Below are 22,510 nucleotides of genomic sequence, written 5' to 3'. Positions count from 1 at the left end.
AAGGATGGAGACAGCATCTATACAGTGGTATCCGGCACAGCCACCCATACACTCAACACTGGCTTCCTCACATGCCCCATCCCTGTCTCCGGTACCCATCCCAGGCAAAAAGAAGCCCCCTCCCACACCCCTGGGGGAAGCCCACCATACCTGGTGCCCGCCACTGCCCCATCGTTCTTCCCAAGGGGCTCGTCCAGCTCCACGCCACACCACTCGCCCTTGGCAAAGTCCGTCTCCCCCACATAGCGCACCACGCCAGTCTTTGTCCCGCCAACCTGTTGGCACACGGAGAGACTCAGGTCTAGAGGATACAGTGGGCACAGGCAGAGATGGTGCAGGGACCCAGGTACCCAGTCTCAGCCCATCCCTCCCTTCTCGTGTGTAGGAGAGAAGGGAGCCAGAGGTAAGGAGGGGGGGAGGCCTAAGGACAGCTGGGCCAGCACTTCCCAGGGCTGTCACGTGCAAGAGCTTTGGAGACAGACTGCATTCAAACTCTGCTGTATGAGCTTGGGCAAGTCACCTAACCTCTCTGAGCTACACCATCTTCATCTGTAAAAACGGTTTTTGTGAGGATTAAGTGCTGAATGTACAGTGTCTCAATAAATTGTATCCTTTAAAACAGTTCAAAGGGTGGTTGCCAGAGGCTGGCAGGAAGAGGGAAATGGAAAGCTGTAGTTTAATGGGACCAGAGTTTCAGTTTTGCCTGATGAAAAAGATCTGTAGGTCAGTTGCATGACAATGTGAATATACTTTACACTACTGAACTATACACTTAAAATGGTTAAGAAGATAAATTTTATGTAATGTGTATTTCACCACAGGTATAAAAAACAAAAACCTCACAGGACAAGCTAATAAGTATGATTACTGTAAAAATAAATTTTTTAAAAATTAAAATTATTTATATATAAAGAATCAAATACTTCCAAAGCCTTAAAAAGCCCTAGAAGTTTCTCTACATTTCTCCAAAAGCAAAACTTGAACTTCTCTTTTTAATATGCTGTATTGATTATGCTGTTACAGTTGTCCCAATTTCTTTTCCCTCTGCTCCCCTCCACCCAGTGACATCCCTCCCTCCAGTTGTCCCCCCTGCTTAGTCCATGCCCATTGGTTGTGCATATAGTTCTTCTCAGCATCTTCCTGTCTACTCCACTCCCTCCTACTATGCCTCTTAATTCCTGTACCATCTCCTTCCCTTACCCTCTTCCCCCTCCCTGCTGACGTTCCCCCAGTATGTTCCCCATGCCTATAATTCTTTTCCCACTCTCGTTGCCTACTTAGTTTGCCTTTGTTTTGATTCTCTAGAGCTTCTGTTGTTGGTTGTTGAGATACAGTTTTCATTTTAATGTTCTTAGTTTTGATCCTCTTTCTCCTATACAAGTCATTTTAACATTTCATGTAACAGTGGTTTGGATCTGATCAACTCCTTCAGTTTTACTTTGTCCTGGAAACACTTTCTCTGCCCTTCCATTCTGAATGACAGCTTTGCTGGATAGAGTAATCATGGTTGTAGGTTTTTGATTTTCGTTACTTTGAATATTTCTTGCAAGTTCCTTCTTGCCTGCAGAGTTTCTTTTGAGAAATCAGCTGATAGTCTAATTGGGACCCCTTTGTACATAATTTTCTTCTTGCTGCTTTTAAGATTCTCTCTTTATCTTTAATTTTTGACATTTTGATTACAATGTGTCTTGGTGTGGTTCTCCCTGGGTCCAGTTTTTTTGGAACTCTCTGTGCTTCCTGGACCTGTAAGTCTATTTCCTTCCCCAAGTTAGGGGAATTCTGCTTCATTATTTTTTCATATAATTTTTCAATTTCTAGTTCTTCTTCACCTTCTGGCAACCCTATGATTCGGATGTTGGCCCACTTATAGCTGTCCCATAGGTTTCTGAGCCTCTCCGCGTTTCCTCACTTTTATTTTCCTCTTTCTGCACTGGTTGACTGTTTGTTCCTTCCCTATGTTCCGATTTGTTGATGTGATCCTGGTTTTCTTTTCCTCACGACTTGTTTTGCGTGTTTTCATTCATTTCAGCAGGACTAGCCTTCATTCTTTCCCCATCTTGTTTAAGATCTGCTGTTAGGTCTGTAAGCATTTTTATAATCAAAGCTCTGAACTGAGCCTCAGAAAGATTTCCTATCTGTTGCTTTGTTAGATTAGATATTTGCTGTCTGGTCAGCTGCGTCACCGGGATCTCTATCATGATCTGTGCCATCCTGACAGTTTTGTGTTTACCTTTGCTTCCTGGGCAGGGTTGTCACATCTCCTAAGGAATACGGGGCAGAGCCCCGTGCACTCATCACTACCGGCGGCCCTTCTCACCACGCTGTGGCGTTTTCTGTGGGGGTGGGGGTTCTAAGATGGTTTCCTGTCATTCACTCTCCGCTGAGAGACCAGGAGCCTCCTGCTCCATCCCCACACCCTCCAGCCCTCACAGTCTGAGGCAATGGAGGTCTGCCTTCCCCGGCATTGGAATCGCAAGACCAGACGGGTTTGGTCTGCAGCTGGCAGTGCTTCCCAGGTGCTTCTTGCCTCCCCTTAAATACGGTTGTCTGGGCTTACAGCCGTCCCGCCACCGTCACCGCAGCTGCTGCTGCCAGCACAGCTTGACCTCTCTGCCCTGGCTTCACCCCTCCTACCCATCTGGATGAGTACCATTTCTTTATAACTTCATGCACTGGACTTCCATGTAGCTTTATTTTCTGGAACTTCTGGTTATTTCTGGTTTTTTGGTAGTTGTATTCCTTCTTAGTTGTGAAGGGAGACGGAGTGTCAAAACTTGAACTCTTTCAGCTGATTTTTTTGGTATTTTACCTCCATATATCTAAATAACATGTTTACATTGCTACTTCTTCCCTTTTCAATCTTGAGTGCCATTCATCGACTTCCCAGCAAGAAGGGGAGGTGTTAGCTCCCCATCACCACTGCTTCACTACTACTTCCAGGCTGGCCACCTACTTCCATGTGGCCATGTCTTAATTTTGATCAGTTCCAGGCTTATAGTGCTATGACTAAGTAACCACTACTCAGAGGGAGACTGCAGTTACTTTTCCTTTCCTGCACAATTTTACCCTACAGATAATTACTTTTATGATTGTTTGTTTGCCTGGTTTACATGGACTTAACTCTGCCTCAGCCTCAAACTCTTTCAAGTCTCCTGCCAAGATGCTCCGAGGCACTGGGAACTCCATCCAGTTCTTTGTGAAGATCTTCCTCTAGCCACCTGACCCACTGCCAGCAGACTGGTCCCGGCCCTTCAGTGGTGAGGCCACCAGCCTGTGGCCTCTCATCACCATCACTCTGAGAAGTCCCTTCGCCTCTCTCCTGCACTGGATCCTGTTTCCTGGATTCTATGTTTTCCGTTTTTCCTGGATTACTCACTTATTTTGGTACAGCACATCCTCACATAGCTTTCTAAGAAAAAGTACAGGAGGAGATAAGATATTTGAGCCTTTGTGTAACTGAAAATATTTATTCTAATCTCATTTGGGGGAGGTAAAATTCATATAAAGTAAAATTCATCATTTTATAGTGTACTGTTCAGTGGCTTTTAGTACATGCGCAACCATCACTGCTACCTAATTCCAGAACATTTTCATCACACGCAAAAGAAACTCCGTACCCAACAACAGTCGTTGCCTACCTCTCCCCAGCCCCTGTCATCCACTAATCTACTTTCTGTCTTTATAGATTTGCTTATTCTGGACATTTCCTATAAGGAGAATCATACAACAGGTATCCTCTGTGTTTGGTCACTTTCATTTAGCATCCATGTTTATCAGTATCAGTACTTTGTTCCTTTTTATGGCCAAATAATATTTCACTGTATGGATTACACCACTTTTTGTTTATCCATTCATCCACCGAAGATCATTTGGGTTGTTTCCGCTGTGGTTATTATGAATTGTGTTGCTATGAGTGTTCATCTGTAAGTTGTATGAACACCTTTCAACCCTCTTGCTACCCTCACTGGTGAACGATAGTTTGGCTGGGTCTCTTCCTTCAGAATTTCAAAGGTTCCCTCTATGTGTTCTAAGAATCCAGCATTGCCGTTGAGAAGTTCAAAGCCATTCTGAGTCCCAGTCCTTTATGTGAGCCTGTATTCCAACCCTGGGGACCTGCAGGGCTTTCTCTTTGTCCCAGGGCTGTGCAGTGTTACAATGAGGTGTGTCAGTGCGGGCCTCTTCCCACTCTTTTCATGGGCTCCCATGGGTCCTTGCAGCCAAGGAACCCTTGCCAACCCTGGGGGATTTTCTTGGATTACCTACTTGACTTCCTTCTTTTCCCCTGATCCCTTTCTGCAACCACTAGCATTGGAAGTTGGATCTATAGAACGGATTTTCTGTAGTTTTATTCTTCTCTCCTGTTCTGTACATTTTTGGCTCTAGTCTCTAGGAAATTTCCTACAATTTATTTTCTGATACTTCTGGGGAGTTTCTTGTATCTGTAATCAGGTTTTTCATTTCCCAGAGCTCTTTTGTTCATTGAATACTCATATTCATATATTCAGTGGTATTCTGTTAGAATTTAATGGTTATATTACTTCTCTTGTTTCAAAAAGGACCAGCTGTTTTTCCCAGAGAAGCTTCTCGTGCTCTTCAGCGTAGAGGGCAGAGGCTAAGCAGCCAGCAGCCCAGGAGCCGAGGGAGGGAGAGGCCAGTGGGGAAAGGAGCTCAGCCTTCAGGATAGAAATGCTAATTTAATCCTCATTTTTCAGGCCAAAAAAAGTGTCCATCCCTGATGTCTGCTAGAGGGACAGTCACTGGGCAGAGGGGAGCAGGGAAGATCAGGGATGGGAAGCTAAGGATTTTTCAACAGACTCTCCTGTTTCTGGCCCTGACATCAACCCCATTTCCTGAGGCCGTCCTGCAGCTGATTCCTGACCTCTGGGGTTTCTGAAAGAAACATGGGCAGCTTCTCTGCTTCCCTCTACTGCCTGTGGACTCAGCAGTGCTGGGTCTTGTGTCATTGCTGCCGTCTCCTCTCGTTTTCTTTGTCAGTGAGTGTTTAGTACCTTGTTTATTTCTTGGGTTGGCCACAAAGTCCATGTGGCTTTTTCCGTAAAATAAAGCATACATTTTTTATTTTCACCAATAACTATCGATTTGGCTATTTTGAGTATGTCGGCTTTCTCCCGCACGGTAGACGTTGATTGTTCTCAATTAATGTCTCAATTTAATCACTATCAACTTTTACCTGACCATGGAGCATCGTCCAGTGAGAAATCTCCAGCACGAAACTTTGCAAACCACTTTTGACACATTCATTCAGTCACAGCACCTTCTCCATACACTGTACAAATCTTGTTCCACATTTCAGTTGCATTTTTACCTTTCTTGAAATAATAAAGCATAATATGCCAAAATGTTGCATATTTTCTTCCATTTTCAATATTAAAACAGCTACATAAAAATTCACCAATTTTGGTAAGTTTTTCTTTTAAATGCACACTGACATGACAGCTGCCACAATACAATCTAACAAAATTGTTCTGAATGAGGTTCAAAACAACTAAGCACTACTAGAACCATCTTATGGAAAAAACCAAACGAACTTTTGGGCTAACCCAATATTTATTTATTTACTTATTTGTTTTACTCTCACCCAAGGATAAACTTGTTGATTTTAGAGAGAGGGAAAAGGAGGGAGAATTAGAGGGAGGGAAACATTTGTGACTGCGTCTCATATGCATCCTGACCGGGAACAGAACCCACAATCCAGGCATGTCCCCTGACCAAGAATTGAATCCACAACCTTTAGGTTTATGGGACAATGCTGTAACCAACTGAGCCACACCAGCCAGGGCACAATACCTTTTTTAAAAAAAATCCCTTCACTGTCTTTCCAGAGCATAAATGAGCTTATCTACCATGTTTATCTGAACCTAAGTATGACTTCCTAAATGTTACTTTGTCTGCAACCCCTAAGCATGCCTCAGGTGTGCCTGAAAGAGACCAGCTCCCTACTTAAAACTTGCTCCACTCCCACCATTTCAAAAGAACCAACTATATGCCAGGCAGTGGGAACATGAATTTGAAACCTCACTACGGTGGGCAGTGTACCCTACTCCTGGATGAAGAGACTGAGGTTCAGAGTAGTTATCCAGTAAAAGAGGCCGGCTGGCCTCACTCTCTGCTGCCTTCTCAATCCCAGCAGGGCTCAACTCCCAGGGCCCCCACTCTGGGGCCCCTCTCCCGTTGGGTGGGAAGCCATCTCTCAGGACACTGTGCCTATTCCTCACCAGGCCAGCCTGGAGGGACACGGCCCTGTGAAGAACCCACCAGCCCAGTGGGAAGGGTCAGCTGGCCAGACTGCCTGGTGGGCTGGTGCACTCTGGGTTATCTGCCAGGTTATACTGGCCTTGGCTGTGAGCTCTGAGATGTGCTGATAGAGGGTGCCTGCCGTACAAGTGGTTCTCTGAAAAGGTCCCCTGGTCTATTCTTCTCAGGATGCCTCTGTGACCAGTACGTAAAGGGAGAGAGACTTCAGCTATGTGGAGATGCTCCACGCAGATCCTGCTTCAAGGAAGGTCTTGCTGCCCTGCTTTGAGCCCCTGGGGATTGGCCTTTGCAGCAGGACCCCCTCACATGAGATGACGCTTTTCCTGGGACAGCTACACCTGGGGACTGAGCGAGGCAGGGGCAGAAAGACTGGACACCTAAGCTCAACATGTGGTGCCTGATGGACAGTCTCACTCCAGAGCTCCCCCTGGTTGGCCAAGGCTCTATCCGGTCTGTGTTGCAGTCTGACTTCTCCTTCCACTCATCTTCCACAGACATTAGAATCCCTAATAATCATCTGCACCCCAAGCTCGCCTCAGCAACCACTTCCAGAGAACCCAACCTGCACGGCAACCCATCTGCCATCTGACACCTTTGGGGGTCAGAGACTTTCCCACCACCTCCCAGTGACGTTTGTTTCCTTGGGGCTTTGGCCCTGGGGCGCCTCTTGGAGCCACAAGCAGCCAGCCAGTCCTCTTCCTTCCTGAGACAGCTTTCTCTGTTCCTTCCTAACTATACCCCATACAGCACTGTCAACTGTAGATGACCAAGACATCTCCATTCCCCCACCCAGACTGGACACACTTAAGATAGAAGATAGAGAGAACATTCCTGGGCTGGTAGGTAGAAGGCCAGAGTCCCCATTCTAGCCTTGCTCATGCCCTGCTGTGTGACTCTTGAGAAAGTACTTGCCCTCTCTGAGCCTCACCATCCTCAATCATATAACAAACAGGGTCTGGAGGTTTCTGCCCCAGCAGGCCTGTCTATGAGTCTAGGTCGGCTCTTACTGGTCAATGACCCTCAGGTGAAAATGTCTTCCTAGCCCCTCCTGTCACCAAGTCTCAACCTGTCCTCTTGGTTGCTGCTACTCTGTAATTCCAGCCTGGAATGTACTATCTTCCATCACCTCAATTCTCAATTGGTGGCTGCATGACTGGCCCCTGAGCCTGCTACACTGGGCCATGCAGCCTCTGAAACCAACTTCTGTAAAACCCATGCAGACCGATGACCTTCTGAAATGGACTTTCAGGACCATACCTTGGGGCTCCTGCAGGCCCCAAAGGGGACACACACAACAGCTCTCTATGTCTTAGGTCAGCCAGGCAGCCAGGAGCCCTCCACATGTTACCTGGGCCTGCAATGTGTCCAGGACCAAAAGTGGTGGAGGACTCCCCAAGGCAGAAGAAAATTTAGAGGTGGCCTGGGGTACCAGGGTCCTACCTGGCCTGGGTCCTGTCTCAGATCTGCGTGGCTTTGTATAAAACGCTATGTGACTTTGGACAAATCACTTCACCTCTCTACTTCCACTTCTGCCAAGAACCCCAATGCCAGACACCTAGGACCCTTGAATGCTCACCCAGAGCAAGACCCCAAACTTGCCCTAGTCAAGCTTTTAGAAAACTCAGGGAGGGAGGATTTTAGAAGGGGAAATGGGGCAGAACAGAGCAGACCACTGCTGGAGGGATTTCAGGCATTAGCCAGAAGGGTTATCTGTGTTTGTACTAGGACTGTGGAGGAGTAGAGGGTGAGAAAGGACAAGGTAGGACAGCCAGCCTGTGAGCCCAACTCAGCTGCTTCCACTCTAGGTGCTGTGGGAAACTCACATCTCTGAGTCTCGGACCTCAGTCTGTGAAATGGAACATTTGCTTTCGTGGGTAACTGTGAGAACAAGAGGTAGTTCATGCAGCCCAACGCACAACTCCAAAACACACCTGAAAATCTGTCTCGGACAGGCGTGGGACACAATTTCCAATATTTAAGTAACACTATTCTGGGAACGTGAGGCATGTTCCTCCTGCGGTCTCCAGGTCTCCTTCTCAGCCTTGACTCCTCAGACCCCAGGCCTGCCCGACACCCTTTGGGGACTATCCAGTGTGTTATTCTCACCCACCCAACACTGTGATTCTTGAAGGGCAGGGTCAACCAGGAGCCCTCTTGTCCACCTGGGCCCTGGATCTGGCACAGCAGGTCATAGCCTTGTCCTGTGTACCTTGCCCTGCCACCCCAGGCCAGGCCAGGCTCACGGCGAGTGCCAGGAAAGTGCTCTTGCATTCATACTACAGAAGGATGCATCTAGACTCTGAAGGACTTGGGGGCCACCACCCTCTTCCAACCTGGCCCCAGGAGCTGGGAGCCCAGAAAAGAGGGGCCCCTGGTAGGAAGACTCGGCTAGAGAGCCCTTTGGTTCCTGTGACCCAATTCCCTCTTCCAGAGCAACAGTGATCACTCCCTATCAGAGTTAATCAGATGTCTGAACCAATCACCCAACCCTAGGCCAGGGGCCTTGAGTGCTCTCGTCCCTAGTCTTTTCCAATATAGGCCTGGTACATCCATGATGATGGGCTACATCAGTGGATATCATCAATAACAGCTAACACTAAGTATCAGGCACCATCTAAAGGTAATACACATATTAATGCATTTCAACTTATGAAGGAGGTACTATTAAAATTCCCTTTTTATAGATGGGAAGACTGAGGCCCAGAAAGGTTAAGACACTTGCCCAGGGTCACACAATGACAGTCTGCAGAGCCCACTTAATCTGTTGTCTCTCTGTGTGGTTTTAATGAGGAGTAGGTGACCTCGCAGGAATTCCACCCAAGCCCCAGAGTCCCCTTCCTGCCAGTCCCCAAGGTCCAGCTTGCCCACATGGGGTGCAGCAGTGGGCGAAAGGGACTCACCAGTACGCGGTCTCCCAGGCGCAGATCCTTGTCACCTCGCTTCACAGAGCCACTGTCTGAGAGGTTGGAGCCCGACTCATTGCCTGTCTTGACAGAGCTGTTGAGGACGCTCTCCCGAAGTGGGATGACGCGGCTGGTCAGCGGGGGTGTGGCTGTGCCCGAGTGCAGTGACAGGTTCTGGGTGGTCAACGACTCTACAGAGTGGGTGTCACTGCCCGAGCCCTCAGCCGTGGGCTGCCGGGTTAGCTTGGAGGGCCGTGTGAAGATGCCCTGCAGGGCCGGGCACTCGAAGTAGCGCACTCCGCCCACAGCACCATCGTTCTTGCCCACGGGCTCGTCCAGCACCACGCCCGCCCACTGGCCGGGTGCAAACTGTGTCTCGCCCAGGTACTGCACCACACCTGGCTTCACGCCGTTCACCCATACCCGCTCACCCACTTCAAAGTCCCCCACGAAGTCATCACCCACCTCGGCCGCCTTTGAGCCAGGCTTCTCAGGGGCGACAGGTGTGGCCACAGAGGAGGGGCCCGAGGCCTGCTTGTGCAGGGGGGAGCCTGTGGGGTGAGGAGAGAGGCAGAGGTTAGGGCTGAGTGTCAGCTGGGAGGTGTCAGTGCTGGCTACCTGCTGGGGAAACAGAGGCAGGTATGAGTGGCACTGTGGCCCTGGGCAGGTCTCATTCCAGGTGGGCCTTGGGCACCCCTAGGTCTCTCTCTACTCTTTCAACCCCTCTGGAAAGTTCTAAGAATTAAAAGCTCAGGATAGTGTCTTCTGAGAAGCAATATTTTCCATTGCTCAGGGTCATTCAAACTCAAGGGCCAAGAATGAACCCATTATTAAAGGTTACAAGCTGCCATCTCTACCCAGGTGGGCTCAGATCTTAGGAGTGGTCTCGGTGCCCATCACCCTCTTCCCCAGATAGCCCTGCCCCCCCCTAAAAGGCTCTCAACCTATTCTGTGACAGCTGGCCACAGACACAGACATCCTGGAGCACAGAAAGAACAAGCAAAACCCTTCCTCCCTCCCTAAGCCTCCCCTCTCTTCCCTCCTCCTTCCCAAGCCTGAAGCCTCAGGGCTGTACAGACCAGGAAGAGTGGGAGGGAGGAGGACAGAAGGAGGAAGCAGGTGTGTAACCTCATTCCTAGGACTGAACTTGGCGCTCTCTGGCCTGAACTGGGTCCCCTAATCCAGCCCCTCCTTAGAGGAAGCATGACCTTGAGGCTTAGAGGCAAGAGCCTTGCCAAGGCCACACCTTGCCAAGGCCACAGAGCAGAAATGGGACTCAAGCTCTAGGAGGGGCCTATCTGCCAGGCCTGGGCTCTGGTGTGCTCCAGACACCAAAAAGGAAGGGAAGAGAAGTAACTTGCTCCAAGCCACTCAGGAAATGACCCCACCATGCTCCTCCGTGTGTATCTGGTTCCTGGGCCCTATGCTCCTGGGTAGGTGGGAGCACAGAAAGCCTACCTGTTTCTGCCTCAAGGTCTGGAGGCTGCCCTTCCTTCATCCCAAACCAAGCATCAAGCAGAAGAAGGTCTCATCTTTCTCCTCCTCTGCCCCAGAGGCTAATGGGCTTGTGAAACACAGATGGGGACAAGAGGCAAGCAGATGCCGCGACACCCCCATTAGAGAGGCCTATGTTTCTGGTCCTTTCCATGGACAGCCCATGGAGGGGCAAAGGGCAGCAGCTCCCACCTGAGTCCTCCTTTCACCCAAGACCACAGAGCCTTGGGCCCTATGTTTGGTTTGATGCCATCTCAGGGCTGAAAGCCAACCCTTAAGAACAGAGCTTCTGGGGACCAGGAAGCCACACAAATCCAAGGCAGGCCCAACAAATGAGGCCAGCAGGCAGGTTCTCCCCCTGGGCACTGGCAGTAGTGGTGGAAAAGGACGTGGCCACCCAGGACCTGGGCAGCCAGGATTGGGGTCCTGACCACGGGGAAAGGGGCTACCTCTCACATGTGAGCTGGGCTCCTGAGAGAGCAATGAGCTACGATGCTGAATTTGATAAACAACTACAGTCATCACACCCATTAATTGATGCTCTGCACTAAGAGGCTGACCTACAGCAGCTCATCTGATCCTCACAGCTAATCCTGCGAAGTGATTTTATTGTCCCAGTTTTACAGATGAGGAAACTGGGGCTCAGAGGTATCAGGTGCTTTATCTAAGCTCCTAAGCAGTAGGCAGCAGAGGCACGGTCTGGCCAAAGGCGCAGGCTCTTGGTGCAGGGCACTTCCAATCATCTAACAAATGTATACAAAGCACCTACCATGCCCGGCCCCAAACTACAATCACCCCAAATCTCGGATTCCTCTGAATTCAGGCCCTAGTTCCCACAATCTGGTTAAACCCTATAGTTCTCTATAATCATGAAAAAAATCTCATCTTTTACTACTTCCTACGTAAGCATGTCCCCTTCCATTTCTTGTTTAGAGGAGAACCCTGAGTGGGACCCTAGCTGGGGGCTCCCAAGGCTCTCTTCCACTACTGAGGTCCCATGAGGCGAGGAAGCAGGCCCTGGAGCCCCATGGACCTTCTCTGGAACTCAGCTTCCCCAGCCCCACCTGTGACTACTCCCCTGCACTCTGCCCTGGGCTGTTATGCGATGACAGGGACAGTGCCTGCCTGGCCCACACACGTGCCCATAAGTGCTGACTATTGTTATTTTCACAAGAAAAATTTATACAAAAACTAAGGGATTAGAAAAAAAAAAGAAAAATCACAAAAGGCCCAGGAGATAGAAGAAGGGCCTCCAGGCAGGTTCTGGTGACCTTGGGCAAGTGGCTTAAGTAAAATAGACAAAACACCGAGTGTAAGCTGGCTATGACAGACCCTGCCCTGCTGGTTCCTGAGCCTGGGCCAAGCTCCTGGGAGTCCTCAATCCTGATCTAAGACAATCCTATATCACAAGGAGCTTCTGCTGGGATCTGGGAACCCCACCGACTCCCCACAGTGGCTATCCACCTCACTGCCTCGGGGCCCTTTCCTCAGGCAAAGCTGCTCTGAAAAGCAGCCAGAGGGGAAGGAAGTCACAAGTTAGGTGGTACCCCAGCCCTCTGCCCCCTCAGAACACTGCCTGAGGAGCCTGTGGGGCCCATCAACAATGAGGTGTCAATGTTTTATTAAAACAGTAGCTACCATTATGAAGTGCCTAATGCATGCCCCCAATGGACTGGGAACTTTTAATATTTTACATTCTTATCTTGCAGATTAGAAAACAGAGGCTATACCCTGGCTGGTGTGGCTCAGTGGGTTGAGCACCAGCCTGCAAACTGGAAGGTTGCCAATTCGATTCTGGACAGGACACATGCCTGGGTTGTGGGCCTGGTCCCCACTTGGAGGTGTGCAACAGCAACTTATTGAATCAATGTTTCTCTTGCACATCAATGTTTCTCTCCCTCTCTTTTTTCCTCCCTTCTCTCTTAAAAAAAAAGGAAAAGAAAAGAAAGAGAAAGAAAATAGAAGTTACAAAACTTGCCCAAAGTTACTTAGGCAGGAGTCAAGCACAGCTAAGGGCCCTCCCTCCCGATGGCTCCCCAGCAAGGCACACATGCACAGCAGGTGCCTAGCAGGTGTCATCGCCATTCCCATATCCATCTCTAGAATGCTTCCCCGCACCAAGGGGGCTGAGTGACATCTGCTAACTGAACTGGTTGTGGCCCAGGTACGAGTCTTTCTCTACCTGTCCTTTTGCTTACCACACAGAGAGGAGTTCCAGATCGAGGGGGTACTCAGTTAGTCTTGGCTATTCTTGGCAAAAGCTGCCTGCTCAGCTGTCCTCCTCCCCAGCTGTCCCAGCCGAGGCAGACCCTCAGGTAATCTCCTTTCTTCCCCACCGCCCCTTTCAGGGGTCACAGGCCCAGAGACCAGCTGTTTCAACAGCTGCTAAAATCCAGGTCACAAGCCTGTGGCACCCGTGCTGGGGTGTTTAGTTCCATTTTTCCTCTTTGGTGCCCTTGGCTACCTGTCTCACAGGGGCAAACCCTCATCAATCCCCCTCTCACATTGGGGAGCTTTCCATGGCCTGAGGTGGAGAAGGCATGGAAAACCCTCATAGGGCCCCCTTCCCTCCAGGGGGCTAGACCTAGCCAAGTCCCTTCCCACTCAGCCTCAGTTTCCCCAGGGACAACAAAGAACTATGTCAGAAAGAGCCCGGGTCCCAGCCAGCACTGAGAGTCTCTGGGTCCCACCTCCTCCTGGAGAAGCTGTTGTGAGCACTCAGAGCTCCAGACCGGGTCACACCCTCACAGCTCTGAGGTGGGCTCTGGAACCTGAAGCCAGGATGTAGGCTCTGCTCCCTCCAAGTTCCTGTACAGAGCAGCAGTAGCTCAGCAATCCCCCAAGAAAGCAAAGGCCAGCGACAGATTTAAACCTCACAGGAGCAGCTGATCCTTTCCCAGACGCAGGCATGAGGGAATGTATTGCTGGTTTCAAGTTCAAAGTAGAACTTCGATGAAAAGGGCTAATGGATGTGGTGTGGAGTGGCAGCAGCTGGTAGCCTGGTCCAACAGTGGGTGGGGGGCCCAGACAAGAAGGCATCCTTCCCTCCATTCACAAGGACTCAAGTCCTGCCCTGCCTGGGGACATGGAGACAGGTCCTTTCCATACCTGCCAAATCTCAGCTACCAGGGACCCCATTCACTGAGCACCAAGGGTCAGCCACTGGGGATGACAGGCATGGCCAAATGAGAGCCCAGCAAGGCGTTGGGGGTGGGGAGAATAGAGCCACAGCTACAGCTTGGCTGGTCACCTGCCTGACCCAGGAAGGGATCAAGATTCGAGGGCACCAGGGGTTGAGAAGATTCATGACTAATGGGGGTAGGAGCACCTCCCAAAACCTCTGCTCCAGACAGTCAAAGAGTTTATTCCCTCACTTCCTCAGAGAGCCTTCCCTGACTGCTTCATCAAAAGCCAGCCCACCCAATCACTCTACTCCTTTATTGTTCTAGAGATTTATTCTCTGTCTTCACCTGTGCATGTCTGCCTCCCAGACTTAAACCAAAGCTCAAGAGGGCTTCGCTTCCTCTCCAGCACCCAGTCTGGTGCCAGGTAGCAGGCTCCAGTTGCCAGCTGAGCTGTCTGCTCAGAGCCAGATCCTACTCCCAGAAGCAGAAGCCATGATGGGTCTGTGCTGGGTGCATGGAATCTTCATGTCCTGAGGTGCTAGAGTTGTTCCCATTCCTTCAGTCAAGGAAATGGAGACTCATTCCAGGCAGCTTCTGGTTTACCAGGACTCGCTTCAGTCTTCATACCTCCCTGTCATTCCATTGTTTCTAGAGCAGTGATTTTCAACCTTTTTTAATCTCATGGCACAAATAATTACTAAAACTCTGCAGTACACCAGAAAATGTATTTTTTGCCAACCTGACAAAAAAAAAAAGGTATAGTTTTGATTCATTCACACCAGACAGCTATTATGTTGGCTGTTGTCATTTTTTTTATTAATCTAAGGGAAAAGAAGTCAGTGCCCCTGACTAAACAGTCAGGTAGTGCATGTTTTAAAAATTCTTATAGCACACCAGTGTGCCACAGCACACCGGGTGAAAATCGCTGTTCTAGAAGAAAGCTAAAAACCCTCTTCTCTTCAGAAGCAAACTTCCACCCACCCTTGGTCTCCCCTGGGACCTGCCCCCACGCCCCGCCCCAGTGGCCCTCCGGCAGAGCTACAGAGCCCACATGTGGCATCCACACCCCTAGCCCACAAAACAGCAGCTTTCCCTTCCTGCTGTCACCTGCTCTCTTCCTCAGCAAATAAGCTTTCCCCTATTTAAATGTTTATTACGCAGATCATTCATATGTCCACTGCAGAAAAATTAGGAAACACAGGTTATTGGTTTTTTAAAAAACTAAAGCACCTGTAGATCCATCATACAAACAGTTAACTGTTGGCGTATGTTTTTCTAGACTTTATCTTGTGCATGTACATGCATATGTATGCCTAGTTAAAATCACAAGCAGGGCCACATTTAGATATTACTTGGTGTTCTGCACTTCTCGAGATGGGTATTTTTCCCATCTAGCAACGTCTAGAAGGAAGAGGCTCCATCTGCTGAGGAGAGTCTGCTTCCCAGGTCCTCTTCAACCCTCAGCTCCCGACCCCTCCCCACTATGGACACTGCTTGTGAGAGGATGATACTGCCCCTCCCGACAGGGCACTGGGCCCTTCCCAGCCCTGTGGTCCCTGGCCCTGCTGTCCAACCTCCTCTGAAAGCCCCCTGATCCCACGACAGGACCGGGGACCTCTCTGTCTCCTTCACCCCTGCCTACCCTGGTGGTCCCCTGCAACAGACCAGTCTCTGTTCCTTCCTCTTCCCACCTGCGTTCCAGCCGGTGGTGTGCTCCAGCTCTCTGGGAGAAATATAAATAACCCTGATTTGTAGCATCTGCCAATTTCCCTGGTATAAATTCTCCCACCATGGCCAATTTCAAAGTACCAGCATGATATCACCGAAAATAGAGTTGGAGAAATTATATAGTATTTCCACCATAGAATAGGTAACCTCAAAAACACAGATACTATCAATCTTACTATTAATGAAGAATAGTGAAATAATAGAAGTATTAGTGGTATAAACATTACCAGAAGTACCCTAGAAGTTATGAGTTTTGAATATGACCTATGTTTTTAACAGAATTTATTTAATTTAAGTCCACAAAATCTGATTTTTAAAAATAATGGCTGGGACTTCCGGCCAAGATGGAGGCATAGACAAACACACTGCGTCTCCCTCCACAACTAAGAAGGAATACAACTACCTCAAAACTAGAAACAACCAGAAGTTCAAGAATATCAAACTGCATGGAAGTCCAGCAAACAAAGATATAAAGAAGAAATACTCATCCAGACAGGTAGGAGGGGCGGGGCCGGGGTGGAGAGGATTCGGTGTGATGGCGGCAGCAACCGAGGCAGGAGCAAGCCAGTGGAAAGTGCGGTCACAAGTTTTAAAACGTCAGGAGGGACACCTGGGGAGCATTCCCAGCTCCTCACTGGACCTCACAGCTCACAGTTCCAGCACTGGGGAAAATCAAGCCTCATTGCTTCTGACCGTGCAGACCAGTGGGGGTTGGGGCGGAGGAAGAAACTGCCGGTGTCTCACCAGAGTCCGCTTGTTTAAAGGGCCCCCACGATCCTAGAACATCCCCAGACCCACCCATTCTGGGAACGACATCCAGGGCAGCAGCTAGAGGGGCGCCAGTCCGGTGCGGAAGTGGGAGAGGTGCTGGAAAAGGGGCAAGTGCTGGGCAGGTGGCATTGTTCCCGCTCAGGCCCCTCCCCCACATACAGGCCACAACGTGGTGAAACAGGTCTCCCTGTACTGAGGAATCCCTAAGTCTCCACCCCTTACAACGTAACAGGAGAGACAACTCTACCTGGGATGCTGAGGTAAAGACACACAGGAGCCTGTCAGAATGAGGAGACAGAGAAGTATGGCCCAAAAGGGGGAATGGATCAAGGTTCCAATGGGAGAACTAAGCAACGAGGAAATAGCCAACCTAACAGATGAGGAGACAGACAACCTAACAGACGCAGAATTCAAAACACTGGTGAGAAAGATGCTCACAGGATTGACAGATATGCTTGAGTATGGCAAACGCATAAGGAAATTAGTGAAGGCTATGCTAAGTGAAACAAGGAAAATCCACACAAAACCAATGGTGAAGGGAAGGAAAGCAAGGTTCAAATCAATGATTTGGAACATAAGGAAGAAAAAAACAGTCAACCAGTGTAGAATGAGGAAGCAAGAATTGAAAATAATGAGAAAAACTTCCCAAATTTTGCGAAGGAGATGGACATGCATGTCCGGGAAACACGAAGGGTCCCGGGTGAGCTGGACCCAGAGGGCACCACACCAGGATGCATCATGACTGAGATGCCAAAGGTGAAAGATAAAAACGGAGTCCTGGGGGCAGCAAGAGAGAGGCGGAGAGTTGCCTACAGGGGGCTGCCTATAGGACTATCAGCTGATTTCTCAGAGGACACTTTGCAGGCAGAAAGGGACTGGCAAGCAGTATTCAATGTGATGAAAAGCAAACTACAACCAAGATTACTCTATCCAGAAAAGCTATCATTTCGAATGGAAGGGCAGATGAAGTGCTTCCCAGACAAGGTAAAGCTAAAGGAATTCATCATCACCAAGCCATTATTATATGAAATGTCAAAGGGACTTACTTACGAAAAAGAAGATCAAAACTATGAACACTAAAATGACAACAAACTCACAGCTATCAACAACTGAATCTAAAAAATAAAAACAAAATCCAACTAAGCAAACCAGAATAGGAACAGAATCATAGGTATGGGTGTGATTTGGAGGATTATCAGCTGGGAGGGGGGAGGGGGAGAAATGGGCAGATGGTACAGGGATTAAGAAGCATAATTGGTTGGTACAAAATAGACAGGGGGAAGTTGAGAATAGTATAGGAAAGGGTGAAGCCGAAGAATTTATATGCACGACCCATGGACATGAACTAAGGGGGGTGGGACTGCTGGAGGTAAGGGGGTACTGGGCAGAGGGGAGCAAAGGGAAAAAAAACTGGAACTACTGTAACAACATAATCAATAAAATATATTTTTTAAAAAATGGCTGTGTTTAACATCTGGCTGACAATATTCCTGAAATTTGGCAACTGGTTCTTGTGTGCCCACATGGGTTGGTGCCACCACACCACCAGCCCCAGCCCAGCAACACCCTGGATGGATGGTCCACCCAAGACCCACCTGAATTCTCTATGTACCCCATGAATAAGGGACAGGAAGAGGAGACAGAGAAGCACTAAGAACAGGTAGGGAGGGGGGGTGAGAGGCAGGAGAAATGTCCTCTGCTCAATATTTGGGGAACCTGGAACTACACTAAGCTCTCCTATAATCCAACCCTCTCTTGAAGCTTTAGCTACTGCCTGTCTGCTGACATACTTCTGCTTTTTTAAAGACACTAATAAATTTTCCTTCTATAATATCTAAATGACACAGGAAGATATAGAATGAAGTTGGGCCCCAACTGCACTCTCCAGCTCAGATTCTGTTCCTGGATATCAGACCTGCCCATGCAGCAGATGCCCTCCTCCAGGGTGTCCCCCAGAACCTCACATTTAATATTCTGAACTAAAGGACCCTCCTCTCTAAGAGCTCTTCCTCTGTCCCCGCCTACCCATTCATTTACTTACACCACAGACCCTAATTGCTCCTTCCCACTTACCCCAACAATCCAGTTATTCATCAAGACCCAGAATTCTAATCCATTCCTCCATCTAGGGTCTCAAAGGCCCCTCCCAAGATCATGCCCTTGAGATTTCACACCTTGCCCAGGAGGGCAGCCTCTAGATGCCTCCAGTCACCCTCCCCACTCTCCTCCAGGCCCTCCACAAGGCAAGCCTAATCCAGCCATCACCACCTTCCCATCCATTTGAAATCTTTAGATCGCTTTTTACGTTAACCTTTTGCTTTTCTAATGCTACTTTTGTAATGCAATCCAATTAAAATAAAATATAATGTTTTCAAAAAGAAAAAAATAAATAAGGAATACTCGTAAAATTTCTGGCCCATTTCCCAATTAAATAATTTAGAAAGAAAAAACTGACTCACTGTCTTGTCATTTACAAAACAAGCAAACAAACAAAGAAACAAAAAACCTGAATCAAGCCCTGGCTGGTGTGACTCAGTGGACTGAGCGCCGGGCACATGTCTGGGTTGTTGGCCAGGTCCCCAGCTGGGGGTGCATGAGAGGCAACCACACATTGATGAATCTCTCCATCTCTTTCTCCCTCCCTTTCCCTCTCTCTAAAAATAAATAAATAAAATAATATTTTTATAAAACGCCTGAATCTAAGTGCCCCAAAACAGGGGAGCAGTGATATAAATTATGGTCAAGCCTTTCAGATGATCATGCAACCTTTAAAAATAATTCTTACAAGGGAAAGTTTCTGACGTGATGACAAGAAACCAAGGTTTGAGAGTTCCGACACACAACACCGAGGCACGGGTGTCTGGGGCTAGGGGTGTGGGACACAGGGAATAGGATACAAAGGAATCCATTTGCAGGGACCCATAGTGATAGACATGCTGTGAGTGTGCCCTCTGCTGCTGAAAGGCCAGAGGGAACAAAGCATACTATGCTAGGACCTGGTCCCTTGAGGAGATGGTCGGTTTCTTAAATGTTCCACAGAACACAGTTACACAGGATGTTAACAAGTATAATTTTAAAAAATTTAATCTCCAAATCCACATAAACTTGAGAACCAGTGGCTTAAACAAAGTTAAGGTTATGTTCCTTGCAGGACTTTTCAGAGCCTTTACTGTGCCCTGGGACCGCTTAGGAGGGGCTATAAATAAAGTGACCACATAATTTGTCAGTCCAAACCAGATACTTTGAAGAGAAAGAAGGTGTTATTAATATAGCACCATGCCAAGCCCACAGGCGTCAACTAGGGCTGTCCTAGGCAGGATACGGTCACCCTGGCCTTAAAGTACAGCCTTTTCCTCTCAGTGTCGTCTACGGAAACCCTGCCTGCCCATCAGACCAGCTCCAACAGCCCTCATTGGCAGCCACCCATTGTTCCATTCTTCCTGGGTTTGCACAGCCTGCCCCCCAGGGTGCGAGGGTATGCATCTGCACCCTACCCAGAACACAAGCCCTGGGAGGTGGGGCCCAAACCAACTCCCTTCTCCATCCTCGGAGCCCCAGGACCATACTGAAGTGCAGGCTAGCCATGTCGCCGAACTGCCCTCCCTGGTGACCTGAAAGCAACACACATAAATGCTCATAAACCATGAAGCTGCTTTCTGCTCTAAGGCCCCCTCCTCCGCAGCAGGTGCTCACTGCCTAGGTCATGAAGGAAGGGAGGAGCTCTCCATGGCATTCCTCAAGGGAGCCGGCTTTCCCGCTGTGAGCCCCCCAGCCCAGCTCACCCGAGGTCAGTCCTGATGACACCCACCGATATGGCCACCAGGGAAGGCTGAGTCCACCCCTCCCAGCCCACCTGGACCAAGGCAGGGACCATCCCTCTGGCCACCACAGGCACTGCACCCCCTGCTAGGCTGCCTCCAGCCAGCCATCCCTGGACAAGGGACCAGAAGGGAGCAGAAGGGACTGCTCATAATCCTCCCTGAGCCAAATGGAACTCAGAAGTCCCCTTCCATTCCCTCTACTCCCAAATCAGGAGGCTAATGTCCCCACCCAGCAGACTCAGCCAGGGACCCAGGGAAGAAAAGGTGGGTGGCTTACCCTGGAAAGAGCAGAGCCAGCTCCCCATGGAGAAGCCCTGCTGCGGCCACACACGGCGAGCAGTGCTGGCAGCTGGGCCCCCACCCCCTGGATCAATACCAGCGACGTCAGGAGCATTAGGATGCTCTGCTCCCCCCAACCCCCCACAGCCCAGCCACAAGAAAGCTGGGCTTGGCTTTCCCCATCCTGATGCCATTAAAGTTTAGGATGTGGTTAGGGAGAGCCAGAGAGGTTGACCTTGAAGGGAGGGAGTGCTGCCTGGGGGGCTGTGCTGCCTCTGCAGGAGCAAGGGCTAGAAGCAGTCCTAGTTCTGCCCAGGTCTGCACAGCATCTGGGACAAGTCACTTCAAATGGGGGTGATGCCTCTTGTCCTCCCAGGGAGCATGGGTACCAAGGTGAAAGGCAATCTTCTGGGGATGAAGTGGGCTGGGTCAGTGTCTAAGATTAGAGGCCAGCTCCAGGGGCCCCAGCTGGGGCAGGGCAGGCTGGCTGCCATGTCTGGAGCACTCAGAGGGTGCAGGGGCATCTGGGCCCAACTCACCAAGCCAGAACTAAAAGCCCCGGGAGTAGCCCTGTGTGAGCCCTTTGGGGAGATCAAGCTACAGGGGGTGAACCCCACCCCAAGTGGCCCGCTCCCTGTCTGTGGGGCAACCCCACGCGCTCTTCCTTGATCTCCTGTGTCTTGGGTTCCTAGCATGAGGAAAGGCTGAAGGCACATTGGGGAACAGTTGTGACCAACTTAATGAGAGCAGCCCACTCCTCCCACCTTGTCCACCCGCCTAGGGCATGAGCTGGGTGTGTGGAGCTGGGACTGAACTTGGGTGTGACAGCAGGTGCCAGTGGACTGAGCCAGCTTGAGATCCAGCCCAGCCTGAGTATCAACTCCAACCCCGCCTCTCTCTGGCCCTGTAACTCTGGCCAACTCAGCTGAGAGCTCCAAGCCTCAGCTTTCTCATCTTTAAAATGGAGAGAAGAGCACTCATCTCATTGGGTTGTTAGGGAGAAATACATGTGGTGAGATACCAGCTGCAGAGCCTGCTTGTGGCAGTGTCAAATGTCTTCCCTCCTAGATAGGACATCTCTGGGCTGGGATGGGAAGGGTCCTTCAAGAGCCGGCCTGCCCCATGGGAGGGGCAAGGGCAGAGAGAGCTCGACAGTGGCCGATGGTCTGTCCCTCTGCTCAGCAGCCCTCTGAGTCCTCCACAGGTCACTGCAGCCAGCCCTTCTTGTTGGAGCCAAGAGGGACACTCCCAGCATGGCCTGGCCTGGCCTGAGGCTCAGAAGTGAGCCCCGCAGAAAGGCCACGGGACCCTGTTCACAGGGTGCTGCAGCCCCTTCTCCTCCACAACTGCAGGGCAGTGTCAGACAGTGTCTGACCACTGCAGGCTGTTCCTGACCCAAAGGGAGGGCCAGACGCCAGCAGCAGACTTGAGCTGCCAGCCTTCGGGTCCAGGCTAGACTCCAAAACCCTGGGTGGCTCCAGTCACAACTCCCCGACTTCTGTCTGGGGCCCTGACTCCTGCCCTGGCCCATTAGTGATGTTCCCCCCATTCCATTCAAGATGCTCTCCAGTCCTCAGGCGTCTCAAACCTCAGGGCCTTTGTAGCCACTGTTCCATCTGCCTTGATGCTCTTCCCCAAACGTCAGACCTTTGGCTCCTGTCACTCAGATCTTTGCACCAATGTCACCTCCTGAGCAAAGCCCTCCCTGACCTGATCTAAGCAGCCTCTGGGTGCTCCATCCTGTCCACTGGGCTGTCCCTGACCTCCTTGCTCCGCCCAGGCCTTTGCCTACAGGAGGATCCAAGACCGCCCTCCTACACACCTGCTCTGACCACCTCTGGGCCATCTCCTAATAAATGAGAGACCCCTTCCAACTGTCCCCTTGTCTCTGCTGCTCCCTGTGTGTCACAGCTCTGGAGACCAACACAGGCCCTCCAATCTCCATGGGGTAGGGGGTGGGGGCATCAGTCCAACCCCAGTGCTTGGCCAGACCCTCTGCCAAGAGGCTGAGCTCATGCTTTGGGAGGCAGCCACTGCCCCGATTCCCAGAACAGACTCCAGCTTTTCACTGCCCTCCACCCCCAGCCAGGCTCCAGCCTCGGCCAGACCCAGC

At 50.1% G+C, this 22,510-nt stretch overlaps 1 protein-coding gene across 4 annotated transcripts in view; it reads right to left on the bottom strand.

The window, feature by feature from the left end:
• Positions 1–22,510, bottom strand: part of CLIP2 (CAP-Gly domain containing linker protein 2) — a 74,630-nt gene that overhangs the window by 29,045 nt on the left and 23,075 nt on the right. For all 4 annotated transcript variants that reach the window (XM_090276887.1, XM_090276888.1, XM_090276889.1 and 1 more), the window contains exons 3-4: positions 9,177–9,730; positions 151–275 (exon numbers count right to left, since the gene is read on the bottom strand). In XM_090276887.1, the coding sequence (XP_090133013.1) occupies positions 151–275; positions 9,177–9,730 (679 nt within the window). The remainder of the gene's footprint in view (positions 1–150; positions 276–9,176; positions 9,731–22,510) is intronic.

The sequence above is a fragment of the Furipterus horrens genome, unplaced genomic scaffold, assembly GCF_987537825.1.
Source record: "Furipterus horrens unplaced genomic scaffold, mFurHor1.1.pri manual_scaffold_5, whole genome shotgun sequence".
Classification (NCBI taxonomy): domain Eukaryota; kingdom Metazoa; phylum Chordata; class Mammalia; order Chiroptera; family Furipteridae; genus Furipterus; species Furipterus horrens.
The sequence above is the reverse complement of the archived record's forward strand: the minus strand, read 5'-3'. Positions and strand labels throughout refer to the sequence as shown.